Source organism: Muscardinus avellanarius (genome assembly GCF_963383645.1).
Source record: "Muscardinus avellanarius genome assembly, chromosome: 5".
In the NCBI taxonomy this organism is placed as follows: domain Eukaryota; kingdom Metazoa; phylum Chordata; class Mammalia; order Rodentia; family Gliridae; genus Muscardinus; species Muscardinus avellanarius.
Genome location: NC_137790.1, coordinates 129,330,482 through 129,346,016, shown reverse-complemented (window position 1 = coordinate 129,346,016; position 15,535 = coordinate 129,330,482). Strand labels below are relative to the sequence as shown.

At 41.9% G+C, this 15,535-nt stretch overlaps 1 protein-coding gene across 1 annotated transcript in view; it reads left to right on the top strand.

The window, feature by feature from the left end:
• Positions 1-11,726: 11,726 nt before the first annotated feature.
• The window catches only part of PLS1 (plastin 1), a gene marked incomplete at both ends in the record, with an annotated part of 50,056 nt that continues 46,247 nt past the window's right edge, over positions 11,727-15,535 (top strand). Inside the window, one exon of the mRNA XM_080696885.1 lies at positions 11,727-11,796. Coding sequence (XP_080553011.1) covers positions 11,727-11,796 — 70 coding nt within the window. The remainder of the gene's footprint in view (positions 11,797-15,535) is intronic.

The window sequence follows — 15,535 nt, the reverse complement described above, 5'->3', positions numbered from 1 at the left end:
GTAAATCTAGATTTCAGTAGTAAATGAATTAGACACTGACTCTAATATTTCATCTGAGAAGTATTCATACGATTATATCATTTACAAAAAATTAGTTTTAGTTAAGTTTCCAAGGCAATTGCAGTCGGATCTGATACACATTATACAAGTGGAGCCGTTCTAGAAGAAAGTAACTCCTGTGTGGCTTTAAATATCTGTGGGTCTGTGTTTATAGCCCAGTCAAGTGGTCTACATCTATCGAATACACAAATGAATGATATCAGAGCTGCATATTTAGTTTCTGTAAGTAAAGAGAGGTAAAACAGTACTTTTTTTTTTATTTTGGCAGTCCCAGGGGCATTCTACCTCTGAGCTACGCCCTCAGCTTTATTTTTTATTCTTTATTTGGAAACCGGGTCTCACTGAGTTGCGGAGGGCCTCACCAAGTAGCTGAGGCTGTCCGCGAACCACGATCCTCCCGTCTCAGCCTCCCAGATGCCGGGATTGCAAGTGCGTGCCACCACGCCCAGCTTGTAAAAGAGTAATTCTAACAAAAGTGATTCTAACAGCCACCAAATCCTAGCCCTAAGTCAGTGCCCAAGTGTCCGAATGCAGTCACACGGCGGTGACCACGGTGGCCTGTGCCTCGAACCCCACCGTCCTCCTGTCTCAGCCTCCCAAGTGCTGGGATGCAGGCACGTGCCACCAAGCCTGGCTAAAATATGAATCATTCACCTGCAAGAAGCAAATAATAACGTTAGGAAGGGGGGGATGAGAAGAAGATGGCAAGATAGGTCCATTATAAAGCGATGCGCAGTCAAGAATACATTTCTGTGTGTGCACTCAGTAATTCATAGGGGCGGGGGTGCTGGTTGAAGGAGAACCCGGGCGGTGGGTCGTGTCTGACACTGGGGAGGGGTTTAGGATGCGTAGGGAGTGAAGTGGCGAGCGGACCCTGGAAAGGCTGATGTCCCGTGTCAAACTTGGCAATGGGGGGATAACGAAATGGCCAATACTCAAAAGACTGAAGGAGAAAGGCCTTGGCATTATGACAACAGTGTATTGTCTTCTCTTCTTTTCTTTTCTTTTTTCCTTTCTCTTCTTTTCTTTCAGTAGGTTCCAGGCCTCCATTTAGAAAGTCACACACACACACACACACACACACACACACACACACCCCTACCTCAGTTGGTTTGGAAACAAGTGTCTGGTCAACTCGTATGTGTTATATCTGATTTAATTCTTCATAACAGGGCCTAATTCATGCTCTCAGAGTCTCTAGGATTGTCCAGGCACTTAAGGAATTATATTGCTTGTTTGAGAAGAGCGTCTTTATAACAACTACCTTTTTATTTTGTCATAATTACTTTAAATATTTCTTTAAAAATAGTAACAGATTCTAATTCACCACCTTGTCAACCCCAACTTCCCTCCCTTTCTTCCCCCTCCAGAGACAACCACTCTTCTGAATTTGGGTTATTTTCAAGGGTTAAGTATTACTACATATATATGTAGTATGTAAAATGTATGTAATATGTGTTGGCATCATAAGCAACCTTTAGGGCATTTTGTGTTTTTATAATTTGTAATAAATCACATATTCTATAAATCCTTTAGCAGTTTGCTTTTTCTACTTGGTATGTATTTTTGAGAAGCAAATGTGAATCATTTATTTTATGGATAATTAAATATTCTGTTGATCAAACAACAATTTTAATATGGTTTGGAGAATTATTACTCGTAAGGGTTTATCGGTCATTCATACTTTGGTGTGAAATAGTCATCAGTCTGTTCTTAAAATTTCCCTGTGATAGCAGACGTCTTGCGCACACCTGTAATCCCAGCACTTGGGAGGCTGAAACAGGTGAATCAGCAGGTTCAAAGCTAGCTTAGCAAGGCTCTTGACAATTTGGCGAGACCCAGGGCAAGCTGGTGAGACCCTGTCTCAGAATAAAAAGGGCTGGGAGTCTAGCTTAGAAGAATGTCCCTGGTTTCAATTCTCCGTACCACAGAAACAAAAATCAAACAAACCAAGTCCCAAGCCCTTATGATGCTTGCCATGAGAAAGTAGAGATATTAATTAAGCTACATTAATAGAAATTAAGAAATAAAACACTAGAAACTGTTTGTTGTTGTTTTTTTGCCACACTAGGGATTGAACCTAGGGCCTCCTGTATGCTAGGCAAGTACTCTACCTCTGAGATGCAGCCATGGTCTGGCAGATTTTATTTATTTATTTATTTATTTATTTATTTATTTATTTATTTATTTATTTATTTATATTTTGGTACTGGGATGGAACCCAGGGGGGCATTCAACCTCTAAACTACACCCTCAGCATGATTTTATTTCTTATTTAGAAACAGGGTCTCAATAGACCGTTGAGAGCTTTGCAAAGTTGCCATGGCTGGCTTTACACCTGCAATCCTGTCTCAGCTTCCCAAGTACTGGGATTGCAAGCCTCTGCCACCACGCCCAGTTTATCATTATTATTATTGTTTTTGTTCGTAGGTCTGGGGATTGAATCCAGGGGCATTCTACCTCCTATCTACACCTTCAGCCTTTTTTTTTTTTATTATTTTTTTATTTTTTATTTTTTTTTTGCGGGTCTGGGGATGGAACCCAGGGGCATTCGACCTCCAGGCTACACCCCCTGCCCTATTTTTTATTCTTTATTTTGAAACCGGGTCTCACTGAGTTGCAGAGGGCCTCACTAAGTAGCTGAGGCTGTCTGCGAACCGGGATCCTCCAGGTCTCAGCCTCCCAAATGCTGGGATTACAAACGTGCGCCACCACGCCCGGCTTTATTCTTTATTTTGAAACAGGTTCTCACTAAGTTGCAGAGGGCCTCACTAAGTAGCTGAGGCTGGCTGCGAACCCGGATCCTCCTATTTCAGCCTCCCCGGTACTGGGATTCCAAGCCTGCGCCACCACGCCCTGCAGATTCCATTTTGACTCTTTTATTTACCTTCCTATTTCATTTACCTCACCTCTGTGGTCTCGGTTTTGCATTTGAAAGGATGCTTGTTCCAGGAGTAGAACAGTAAACACGCAGTGACTCCTCTGTGAGATTAGCACAATCCAGGGCCCCACTGCAGGTCCCAGGAAACACTTGCCATTATTTTGATGGTACTTTGGGGACTGGGTGGGGGGTAAAGTATGAAGGGAATTGACAGGATGGATGAGGGACAAAGCCAGCTGAGCTGAGCGAGAGGCTAGCTTGGGAACTCAGAGAATCTCAAGAGACCTAGGGCAGGGCCGCCGTGGAAGGAGAGGACATGGCATAGTCTGGAAGCCAGAAGGTGCTGGCGGGTGCGAGGTGAGATTGCTTTCGTTTCTTATGGTTGGTCGTGTTGGTAGAGAGACAAAAATCGTGTTAGTTGATGGCAATTCAGGTCTGTTCCTAATGCCCTTTTTTCTTTTCTTCTTTCTTCGGTACTGTGAGATTGAACCCAGGAGCCTTCTACCTCTGAGCTATATCCCCAGCCTTATTCTGTTTATTTATTTTTATTTATTTATTTTATTTTATTTATTATTATTATATATATATATTTTTGGTGGTACTGGGGTTCCTGGAAGCCCTTCTACCTCTGAGCTACACTCCCAGACCTATTTTTTATACTTTTTTATTTGGAAACAGGGTCTCCTAAGTCAGCGCGCGCGGCTGGCTTCGAACCTGCGCGATCCTCTTGTTTCTGCCTCCCAAGCGCGGGGATTACAAGCGTGCGCCACCACGCCCGGCGTTATTTATTTTTATTTTGAAACAGGGTCTCATTAAGTTTTTGAGGGTCTTGCCGAGTTGCTGAGGATGACCTCGAGCCTGCGACCCTCCTGTCTCAGCCTCCCAAGTCTGGGATTACGGGAGCGTGCCACCACGCACAGGTTCCGAACACCCTTTTCTTGGGAACTATTGTAGAAAGGGCTTTCTCTGGGTCCTGCCAAGCCTAAAGGACCGCTTTGCCTAACTTTGGTAGAGCTTTAAAAGGCTCAAAGAAGTTACAGATTTGAGGGAGGATAAAAGAGCAGATTCAATTTCACCTAAATTGGAAAATTCTTTTTTTTTTAGAACATGCTTTTTCTTTACCTTCCGAATATATATTTGGTTGTAGCAAAGTATATTTGTATATATACAAAGTATATATAGCAAAGTATATTTGAGGATCAGGAAAGAAAAATTAGAGGCTAGGGTTGGTAAAAGAATGTTCCACTTAAAATGACTTGTGCTAAAAAGACAAGGGTGGGAGAGGAACGCGGTATTGGAATTATCGCAGAAATATAGGGAATGTGTCAAAATCCAGGGGAAATATATCAGTTATAATGAATTGGACATTACTGACCCATTGGTGGGTCTTTCATCAGTGATGCTGAGCTCTTTCTCAGGGTTGGGTTTGGTAGTTAGGCTCTTGGAGGTCTCAGGTACCTACATACATATGTTTAAATGCTAGGTATTTCAGAACTAAGGAACGAGTTCTTCATTTCTAAAATGGCAAAGTGAACCGGATGTGGTGGTACATGCGTATAATCCCAGTGCCTGGGAGGCAGAGACAGGAGGATCACAGGATCAAGACAAGCCTCGGCGATTTAGTAAGACTCTAAGCAACTGAGACCCTTTTCAAAACAAAACAAATTAAAAAAAAAATATATATATATATATATGAAATGGCTGGGGGTGTAGATTGGAGGTAAAATGCCTCTGAGTTCAGTCCCCAGTACTACAATAAATAAATGAATTATAAGTAAATAAATAATTAGTTTTGCAAAGTGAATACTAACAATGGTATTTTTAAATTTTTAATTAATTAATTTTTTTTTTTGGTGGTACTGGGGTTCCTGGAAACCCTTCTACCTCCGGGCTACACTCCCAGACCTATTTTTATATTTTTATTTGGAAACAGGGTCTCTTAAGACAGCACGGCTGGCTTCGAACCTGCGCGATCCTCCTGTCTCTGCCTCCCAAGCGTGGGGATTACAAGCGTGCGCCACCACGCCCGGCTAACAATGGTATTTTTAATTAATTAATTAATTAATATTTGTGGTCCTGGGGATTGAACCCAGGGCTTGCACCCCCAGCCCTATTTCTTATCTTTATTTTGAAACAGGGTCTCACTAAGTTGCGGAGGGACTCACTAAGTAGCTGAGGCTGAGCACAGATCTTCACCCTTCTGTCTCAGCCTCCCAGGTACGGGGAGTGCAAGCGTGCGCCACCACGCCCAGATTAACGATGGTATTTTAGAGTGTTTTATGACCAACAAATATATATGCTCAATAACTATGAGTTGGCCGCGCTAGGATTTTCTTCCATATTTTACAGAGGCTGATTCCTTTTCAAATGCAAGTTTTATTTCGGGAGTGTAAATGTATAATGCAAAATATTGTGTAATTTTTATGTCAATAAATCTTTGTACATTTCTGTGGCTTCCTATCAGATTGTGTTTGAGAGGCCTGCCCCTTGGCCTAGGGACTGGTACAATTGGGCTCCACCTTGGTTGGCCAGAAGACTGAGAGTTACTTCCATTGACACCTTGAGAAAATTATTCGGTGCCCTGCCATTCGATCCTGCCATTCTTAATTGCCAGAATGGGGACGGGACCTACCCCGCGGGTGGTGAAGTTAAATGAGGATGGACACAAAGCCGCTAAGACAGTGTGTGGCACGTTAATCATAAGCATGGGAATCATGAGAAAAATGTGGGTTGGTACCTAGTGGATTATTGGGTTTTTCTTCTAAAATTTTGCATGCTAATTAAAAAAATAGAGTTGAGGGAGCTGAGTGCAAGGGTGCACCACACCAGTATTTGGGGGGCTGAGATGGGAGGATTGTAGATTCGAGGCTAATGTGCAGTAACTTAGGGAGACTCATTCAAAATAAAACATAGAAAGGATGCCGGGCGTGGTGGCGCACGCTTGTAATCCCCGCGCTTGGGAGGCTGAGACGGGAGGATCGCGCAGGCTCGAAGCCAGCCTCAGCTACTTAGTGAGGCTCTCAGCAACTTAGTGAGACCCTGTTTACAATAAAATAGAAAATAGGTCTGAGAGTATAGCCCAGAGGTAGTAAAAGCCCCTGTGTTCTACTCCCAGAAACACACACACACACACACACACACACACACACACACGCGGCTGGGATGTAGCTCAGAGGTAGAGCGACTCTGGCTTCAGTCTCCAGTATTGCCCCTTTAATATGTATATTGTTGATGGAATATCCTCTTTTTCACTTTTTTTTTAAAAAGGCCTGAGCTATTTTATTGTATCAGAAATATTTTTTCCATGAAAATCATCATAGCAGACCTGGCAATTATGTAATTAGAATAGCCTTTCATAATGCCAAAGTAAGCTACTGTATTCTCTTAGGTAGCAGGATATTCTATAAGTTTGTGGTACTATGTACAAATACTTGCCAAGTTATACCATATACCACAATTAGATTTTCAGGAATCCTAACACGATCATCATTTTGCAAAAACAGAAAAATCTTGATAGAATAGGGGTATGCACGATTTTGTTCTTGTAAAAGATGAGGCCAAGTAATTTTCATTAACAACTCAATGACTAAGCCCTCATACCATTACGGACCGTTATGAATTATTTTAGTATTTTAATAATAGCATATTGCATTATAAGGAAACATAGGTGATCTCGTTTGAAGTTGTAATGTACAGATAATAGATAGCTTATAATCTTATCATTATCAGTATTCAATAATGCGTACCTTCAGATCACCATTTTTGGGGCTCTTCTGTGTCTTAACCACAGCTGCCTTTATTGTTTAGATATGTTTGGGTCTTGGTAGGCTTATGGTCTAATAAAATGAACTCAAAAAGTATGTAATGAGAAGACAGCTATCTTTTTTTATTCTTTCTACAATTCTTCATTTCCCATTGAGAAGTGGTTCCTTAAATACTTTATAAGTATATAAGTATATTCCTTATACTATAAGTATATATACTATATACTTGCTCTTATATACTTTCACAAATATTTTGTAAACATGCAACTGATTACCATTCCCCTTTTGCCTCCTGCCATACTTATTTTTCTACACCTGGTTCTGTTCTTTTCAGAGTATATCTCAATGGGCATGGTCGCGCACCCCTGTAATCCCAGTACTTGGGAGGGTGAGACGAAAGGATCATAAATTCGAGGCCAGCCTCAGCAATATAGCGAGGCCCTCTGCAACTTGGAGAGACACTTCCCAAACAAAAAATAAAATAGAGCTTGGGATGTAGCTCAAAAGTAGAACGTCTTCCGGGTTCAATCTCCAGCATCACCATTACACAGGAAAAAAGAATATATCTTAAAGATCATTTTGTAGTTTTCTTTTTGTTTCATTTAAATGCTAAACGACTTGAAATTACATCTTTTTTTCCCCCCTTGTGGTAATAGGGGTGGAACCCAGTAGCTTTTCTACCTCTGGGCTCTACTCCTAGACCTATTTTATACTTTATTTGGAAACAGGGTCTCACTGAGTTGCTGAGAGCCTCACTAAATATCTGAGGCTGGCTTCGAACCTGTGCGATCCTCCTGTCTCTGCCTCCTGAGCACTGGGATTACAAGAGTGTGCCACCACGCCCAGCTTTAAATAACATCTTTACACATATTAGGAAGCAAAGCTTTAAAAAAAAAGAAGCATGACATTATGTGGGTAATTTGCTTTTTCAATAAGTTTACATGCTGGTTTTGCCTGATTAAAGGAGAATAAAAGTATTTTGTATAATTAACAAATGATGTAAATTTGAGTAGACCTAGCCAAGTAATTTAACCCTAGCTTTATTTTTCTCATCTCAAATGTAAGGTCAACACAAGGACCATTAATTTGCAGTCTTTCTGTGCAGTTCAAATGCTAAAATTGGATGCCTATTTTTAAAACTTGAGGCAGGAGATGGAGACCATTTTGAATGGGGGCAGGAATATACAGGATGACCGAAAGAAACCACAGAGATGGAAAGCTTACCACAGCAGTAGTTCTTGCAGACCTCGGGAGTTATACTTGAAAATCTAGTAAGACCATTTAGTTTCTTTCAACTCAAAATAGCTCTGCCTGTAAATAGTCTTAACTGCAGTAAAACCCTTTAAAAGGGAATATTCAATAAAATGAATATTTAATGCTAAGATATAAGAAATTGCACCTGGTAAGAGCACTTTCAAATTTATCCTATTTTCCTTTTCAATTAACTTGAGCTCCTCATTTTTTTTAAGAAACAGTGTAGCCGGGCGTGGTGGCGCACGCTTGTAATCCCCGCGCTTGGGAGGCGGAGATTGGAGGATCCCGCAGGTTTGCAGGTTCGAAGCCAGCCTTGCTGGCTTAAGAGACTCTGTTTCCAAAATAAAAATATAAAAAAATAGGTGTCTGGGAGTGTAGCCAGGAGGTAGAAGGGTTTCCAGGAACCCCAGTACCACACACACAAAAAAAGTGTAAAATTAAATAATTGGCGGCCCAGCATGGTGGTGCATGCCTGCGATCCCAGGACTTGGGAGGTTGAGGATAGAAGGATCTGCAAATTCAAGGCCAGCCTCAGCAATTTAGTAGACTTTGTTATAAAATTAAATTAAAATTTAGCCGGGCGTGGTGGCTCACTCTTGTAATCCCCGCGCTTGGGAGGCGGAGACAGGAGGATCGCGCAGGTTCGAGGCCAGTCTCTCTGGCTTAAGAGACCCTGTTTCCAGATAAAAATATGAAAATAGGTCTGGGAGTGTAGCCCAGAGGTAGAAGGGCTTCCAGGAACCCCAGTACCACCAAAATAAATAAATAAATAAATAAATAAATAAATAAATAAATAAATAAAAGGACTGGGATGGGGTGTGGTGGTACACCCTCATAATTCCAGGATTTGGAAGGCTGGGACAGGAGGATATCAGGTTCAAGGACAGTCTGAGCAAGTAGTGAAACTCTCATCAACCTAGTGAGAGCCTGTTTCCTAATAAAAGTAAAATAAGGCTGGGGATGTAGCTCAGAGGTAGAGAGCTCCTGACTTTAATTCTCAGTGTCCCTATCCCCATAGTGGGCAATGGGATATTATAAAAAAAGCATTTAAGCCGGGCGTGGTGGCGCACGCTTGTAATCCCTGCGCTTGGGAGGCAGAGGCAGGAGGATCGAGGCCAGCCGCGCTGGCTTAAGAGACCCTGTTTCAAAAATACAGAAAATAGGTCTGGGAGTGTAGCCCAGAGGTAGAAGGGCTTCCAGGAACCCCAGTACCACCAAAAAAAAAAAAAAAAGCATTTAATTGTACATAAAGTTAGAACCAGGCTCCTAAAAATTATAAAAGGAAGAAATCTATCACTTTGAAGGGATATCAAAAATCCTAAACAAATTGGTGTACAGATGTTAAGTTACAAGTTAGCCAGTTGCCTCAAGAACTTCACATAATTTCATATGATTTTACACTGACCAGTGATTAAATTTTAGTGAATAAATTATTTTGAAAACTAATGTGCTCCCCTGAAAATCTTAGGGACATTGAAACTCTTAAATAAATATAATTATATGTAAGTATATAAAAAAGAAGTTTCACACTTACCTTCAGTTCTTTGTTGGGGGGGAGTGGGGGCTGGAGATTGAACCCAGAGGCATTTTACCTCTGTGCTACACCTCCAGCCCTATTTTATTTTTATTTTGAATTATGGTCTTACTAAGTACCTGAGGGACCTCACTAAATTGTTGAGACTGGCTTCAAACCTGTGATCTGTTTCAGCCTCTCGAGCGCTGGTATTGTGGGCATGCACCATCATGCCTGCCTCCATTTCCTCTTAGAAAGCACAGACTTTCACTTATTTTTGGAGGTGCATATTAACTGATATAACTAAGTATATATATGAGGAATGTAACATAATTGGGTTATCGTTAGCTTTACAATAAATAGACAAGCCACTACGTCTTTTCAAAAACAAATTGCACGCCGGGCGTGGTGGCGCACGCTTGTAATCCCTGCGCTTGGGAGTGTAGCCCGTGGGAGTGTATCCCGGAAGTAGAAGGGCTTCCAGGAACCCCAGTACCACAAAAACAAAACAAAACAAAACAAAAAAACAACGAATTGCACAGTTACATATTCAAAGTCTTAAAAATGCAAGTAATTCTACTTTTAAATATTTATCATACAGAAATAAACCTGGCTATTAAAGATTTATGTACAAGGATGTTTACTGAAGCGTTATTTTAAAAAAGTTGAGATAGGCAAAGGTTTTACAAAATAAATTATGATATAATCATCTATGACTATTAAATATTGTGTTGATTAGTAGCATGGCAACAAAACAACAGTGTGTTAACACACAAAAAAGAAAAGGGTTATAAACTAGTACCCTCATATGTTTTAGCCCTTAACAAAGGCACATGTGGCTTCAAAGTAAACCAGAAAGATAAAGATAAAAAATATATATTAGGGAGCTGGGTGTGGTAGAACACACCTGAAATCCCAGTACTTGAGAGGCTGAGATAGGAGGATCACAGTTTTGAGGCCAGCCTCAGCAATTTAGCAAGACCCTGTTTTAATATAAAAAAATAAAATAGGGCAGAGGGTGCAGCTCAGAGGTAGAGTACCACTGGGATCCGTCTCCAGCACCACAATAAGTAAGTAAGTAAATAAATAAGGAAGGAAGGAAGGAGAGAGAGAGAGAGAGAGAGAGAGAGAGAGAGAAAGAGAGAGAGGGAGGGAGGGAGGGAGGGAGGGAGGGAGGGAGGAAGAAATAATAAATAAATAAATAAATAAATAAATTTGTGTATACTAAGATTATGAGGAATTTAAATTTCCTGCTTGGAGTGTTTTTTACCCATTCTTTTCTATTATGAGTATCACCTTCAAACTTTCCTACAACCTCATTTTACAGAACTCCCCCCCCCTTTAGTTTTTTTTTTGCCTATTCAGAGTGAGAAGGGTCCCGCACAGGGGGACTGGGAAGGGTCTCCCACAGGGAGGGGCGGCGTAGCAATGGACGGGTCATCTTAAAGCTAAACGTTCCCACGGCACACTCTGCCCAGGGACAGGCAAACTCTAACTTATTTATTCTTTTCTGTGAACAGTATTCACGTCTTTAAATGTGACTTTTCTGAGCTCATCCTTTACATTTATAAAAGCTGTGCTTTTCTTAAACTTGAAATGCTTATTAAAATATAAGTGAAAATTATACAGACTATTGAGAAATATTTATGCCCCATCAAAGCAGAGGTGTGAAACACAGGCTGTTCTCCCCATACTGAATCTTATTGTTTGTAGGACTATGCTGAGAGTGTTGTTGGGAGTCCTACATGTGTGTGTGTGTGTGTGTGTGTGTGTGTGTGTGTGTGCGTGCGCGCGCGCATGTGTGTATTACTGAGAGTGGAACCCGGGAACATTCTACCTCTGAGCTATACCCCCACGGCCCCCGTTTTTTGCGGTGCGGGAGATCGAACCCAGAGGCATTCCACCTCCGAGCTACACCCCCAGCCCTATTTTTAAGTCTTTGTTTTGAAATGGGGTCTCACCAAGTTGCAGAAGGCATCACTAAATTGCAGAGGCTGGCTGCGAACCTGCGATCCTCCTGTCTCAGCCTCCCAAATACTGGGATTGCAGGCGTGCACCACTGTGCCGGGCTTGAGAGACCTACTCTTAGTTATTCCCTGTCGGCCAGACTGTTTGGACGATTTCTTGTTCAGAACATACTTTCTACCTTATTGTCGCTTAACTGTTTCCCAGGGCCTCATACTAATATATATATTTTTTTACTCTATTACTTTTTCTAGATCGAAAGGCCTGAAGTTGTCTTTCCTGTTCAGAGATGGAAAACAGTACCACCACCATTTCTCGGGAGGAGCTCGAAGAACTCCAAGAAGCGTTTAATAAAATAGGTGAGCCCGAGGCACGGAGCAGATGGAATTATTGTTCTGCTTGAGGTCAGACTTCAGGAGTAGAACAGCGCCTTGTATCTTCCGCCATCACACCGTCGTCCCCGGATTTATTCCTTTTCTTCCCCTTCTGTCTAGGTTTCACGGGATTCTTTTCTTGCTGAAAGATAAAGGCCGGCTTGGATTTCTAGGTGAAATGGACTTTGAATTCTTTGATCATTTCTTTGCAGAGAATAATTCAGGTTAATGAATGACGCTGTAACTGAATACACACGGTCTCCTCATAACAGTGGAAAAATACAGTAGCACTTCCGTGTAGAAACTGAACTTTGGCCTCTGTGTCTGTGTCACGAACAGTTTTTGAATTCACAGAATACTTGGGAAATCTAGTATTTTTTTTTTAATGCCGTATGTCTTTTTTTGGGGGGGAGTGTACTGGGAATAGAACCCAAGGGGATTTGTACCTCCAAGCTACACTCCCAGCCGTTTTAAATTTTATTTATTTATTTATTTATTTATTTATTTATTTATTTATTTAGTGGTACTAGGGTTGGAATCCCAGGGCATTCTACCTCCGAGCTACACCCCCAGCCCTATTTTTTATTCTTTATTTTGAAACAGGGTCTCACTGAGTTGCAAAGGGCCTCACTAAACGGCTGAGGCTGGCCGAGAACCCGGATCCTCCTGTCTCAGCCTCTCGAATGCTGGGATTGCAAGGGTGCTGCGCCACCACGCCCGGCTATTTGAATTCTTTTTTTTTTTTTAAACAGAGGCCTCACTAAATTGTTGAGGCCATCCTCAAACCTGTGATCCTCCTGTGTCAGCCTCCCAAGTACTGGGGTTACCTACAGGTGTGCGCTTCTATACCTGGCTCTATACGTCTTGTAATTTAAAAAATCTTAGCATTATATTTACAGACCATATATCTTTTATTTTATTTTTAAAGCCAGTCAGCGTTTTGTTGCTATGACATTATCATCTTGGCAGCTTTTTATTTTTCTTCTAAAAAGGGTTTCCTCATGGTCTACTGGACCTCAGTTCTGCAGCATTTTCCCCCTTAGAAAGCCCTGGCAACTGGTGGAATTAGAACGCCCCCCTTGGCTTTGGCCCCGGGATGCGCAAGGGAAAGGTGAGCCAGCCCCGTGAAAGCTGAGCGCCGTGAACAGACCCGGGCGGTGAAGCCCGACGCCCCTTCATCAGAGAACGCCATGAAACCGCGAGTCCAGGGTGGGCCCGCGAGGACAAGCCGGGCATCCTGCTCTTGTTCTCAGGCTGCTCACCAACCTCCTGAGTACGGACTAAAATGGAGATAAAATGTAGAGCAGGATGTATTTTAGAGACAAAGACAAAAAAAGAGGTTTTTCTTTTCTTTTCTTTGCTTTTTTTTTTTTTTGGTACTGGAGATTGAAGCTAGGGGCATTCAACCTTTGAGCTACACCCCCAACCCCCTTTTGATTTTTTTTTTTTTTACAGTACTGGGGATGGAACCCAGGGGCATTCTATCTCCGAGTGACACCTCCAGACCTATTTTTTTTTTTTTTCTTTATTTTGAAACCGGGTCTCACTGAGTTGCAAAGGGCCTCACTAAGTAGCCGAGGCTGTCTGCGAACCACGATCCTCCGGCCTCAGCCTCCCCCAGTCTCAGCCTCCCGAATGCTGGGATTACAAGCGTGTGCCACCACGCCCAGCTTCTCCTTTTGATTTTGAAACAGGGTCTTGCTAGGTTGCTAAGGCTGATCTGACACCTGTGATCCTCCTGTCCTAGGCTCCCAAGTACTGAGGTTTCAATCATATTTCAATAAGCCCAGCTAAGAAAAAAGATCTAATTAATTAGTTAATTTTATTGTGGTGCTGCAGATTAAACCCAGGGTCATTCTACTTCGAAGCTGCACTTTTTTTTATTTGGAAGACCTATTTTTTATATTTTTATTTGGAAACAGGGTCTCTTAAGCCAGGGCGGTTGGCTTCAAACCTGCGTGATCCTCCTGTCTCCGCCTCCCAAGCGCGGGGATTACAAGCGTGCGCCACCACGCCCGGCGTAATATTTAATTTTTAAAAGCAAAGCATTTAATTTATAAAAGACAAATCTCATAATTTACAAACTTTTGCTGTGAAATAGAGAGCCCTTCAGATCTCTGGGCCCTCTCACTTCTCCTGCGGGAAGAGCATTGCATGAATGTGGTATGGTTTCCAGAAAAATATCAGTAATAAATTTTAGAGAGGTTTGTATGCAGTGCCTCGAATCTTTCAAGACAAAAATTGAGCCATTATTGAAATGTTCTCATTTTACGCATCGGAATTGAGGAGGTAATAAACCTGGATCTCCTAATTTGGTATTTTTAGTTGTTTTGCAGGCCCGAAATAAAATAAAGTGCTTCCCTTGGTCTTAGTTAAATGAATGAATTAGTAATGTATTTTCTTTGTTTGGCCTACCAACTCTCGCCGTTATGACTCATGGACATGTAATCTTGCAGTATTTGTTTAATGATATTCTGAATAAACAATTCACTGGTAGAATACTTCTGACAGCCAGATAATTTGCCCTGTGTGAGGGAACTGCTAACACTAGTGGAGTATGTACTTGCTGACTTTATTTATAAGATAAACCGTGACTCATGAACCTAGCAAACCCTCTGCTCACTTGGACCAAACACTTTTTTTTTCAGGGACAGAGGGATACACCCATCAACCTTATTACAGCGAGCGTTTGGGGTCTACTGGGCAAAGGGGGAAATTAAAATATTTCTCAATCTTTTTTTTTTAATTTTGTGGTAAAAATACACATAATATAATCTGCCGTATTCTTTTGCTTTTTCGTACTCTGGGTCAAACTTGGGGATATTCTACCTCCAAGCTATACCTCCATCCTTATTTTTTTATTTGGAAGCAAGGTCTCACTGAGTTGCGGCGGGCCTTTCTAAATTGCTGAGGCTGCCTGAGAGCCTATGTTCCTTCTGTCTCGGCCTTCCCGATACTGGGGTTAGAGGCGACAAACTCCTGCTGCGCCAGGCAAAGCCGACCATTCTAACCACTTTAAGTGTATATAGTTCAGTGGCATTAAATACATTCACATTGTTTTGCATCTACCACTATTACTATTTTCCAGGACTCTTTTCATCCTCTTAAACTAAACCTCTAGAATTATTTGTTTGTGGATCTAGGGATTGAACCCAGGGCATTCTACCTCCAAGCTACATTCCCAGTCCTATTTTTTCTTTTTTCTTTTGGAACAGGGTGTCACTAAGTTGCAGAGGGCCTCACTAAGTAGCTGAGGCTGGCCGTGAACCTGTTATCCTCCTGTCCCAGCCTCCCAGGTACTGGTATTACAAGTGTGTGCCATCATGCCTGGCTTTTGTTTTTATTTTGAAACAGGATCTCAGTAAGTTGCAGAGGACCTCACAAGTTGCTGAGGCTGGCCAGGAACCTACGATCCTCCTGTCTCAGCCTCCCAGGAACTGGTATTACAAGCATGTGCCACCGCACCCAGCTACACGTCTAGAACTTGCCGGGCGTGGTGGCGCACGCTTGTAATCCCCACGCTTGGGAGGCAGAGACAGGAGGATTGCGCAGGTTTGAAGTCAGCTACACTGGCTTAAGAGACCCTGTTTCCAAATAAAAATGTAAAATAGGTCTGGGAGTGTAGCCCGGAGGTAGAAGGGCTTCCAGGAACCCCAGTGCCACTAAGTAAATAAATAAGTAAATAAATGTCTAGAACTATTAAATAGTAATTTTCTTCTTTTGA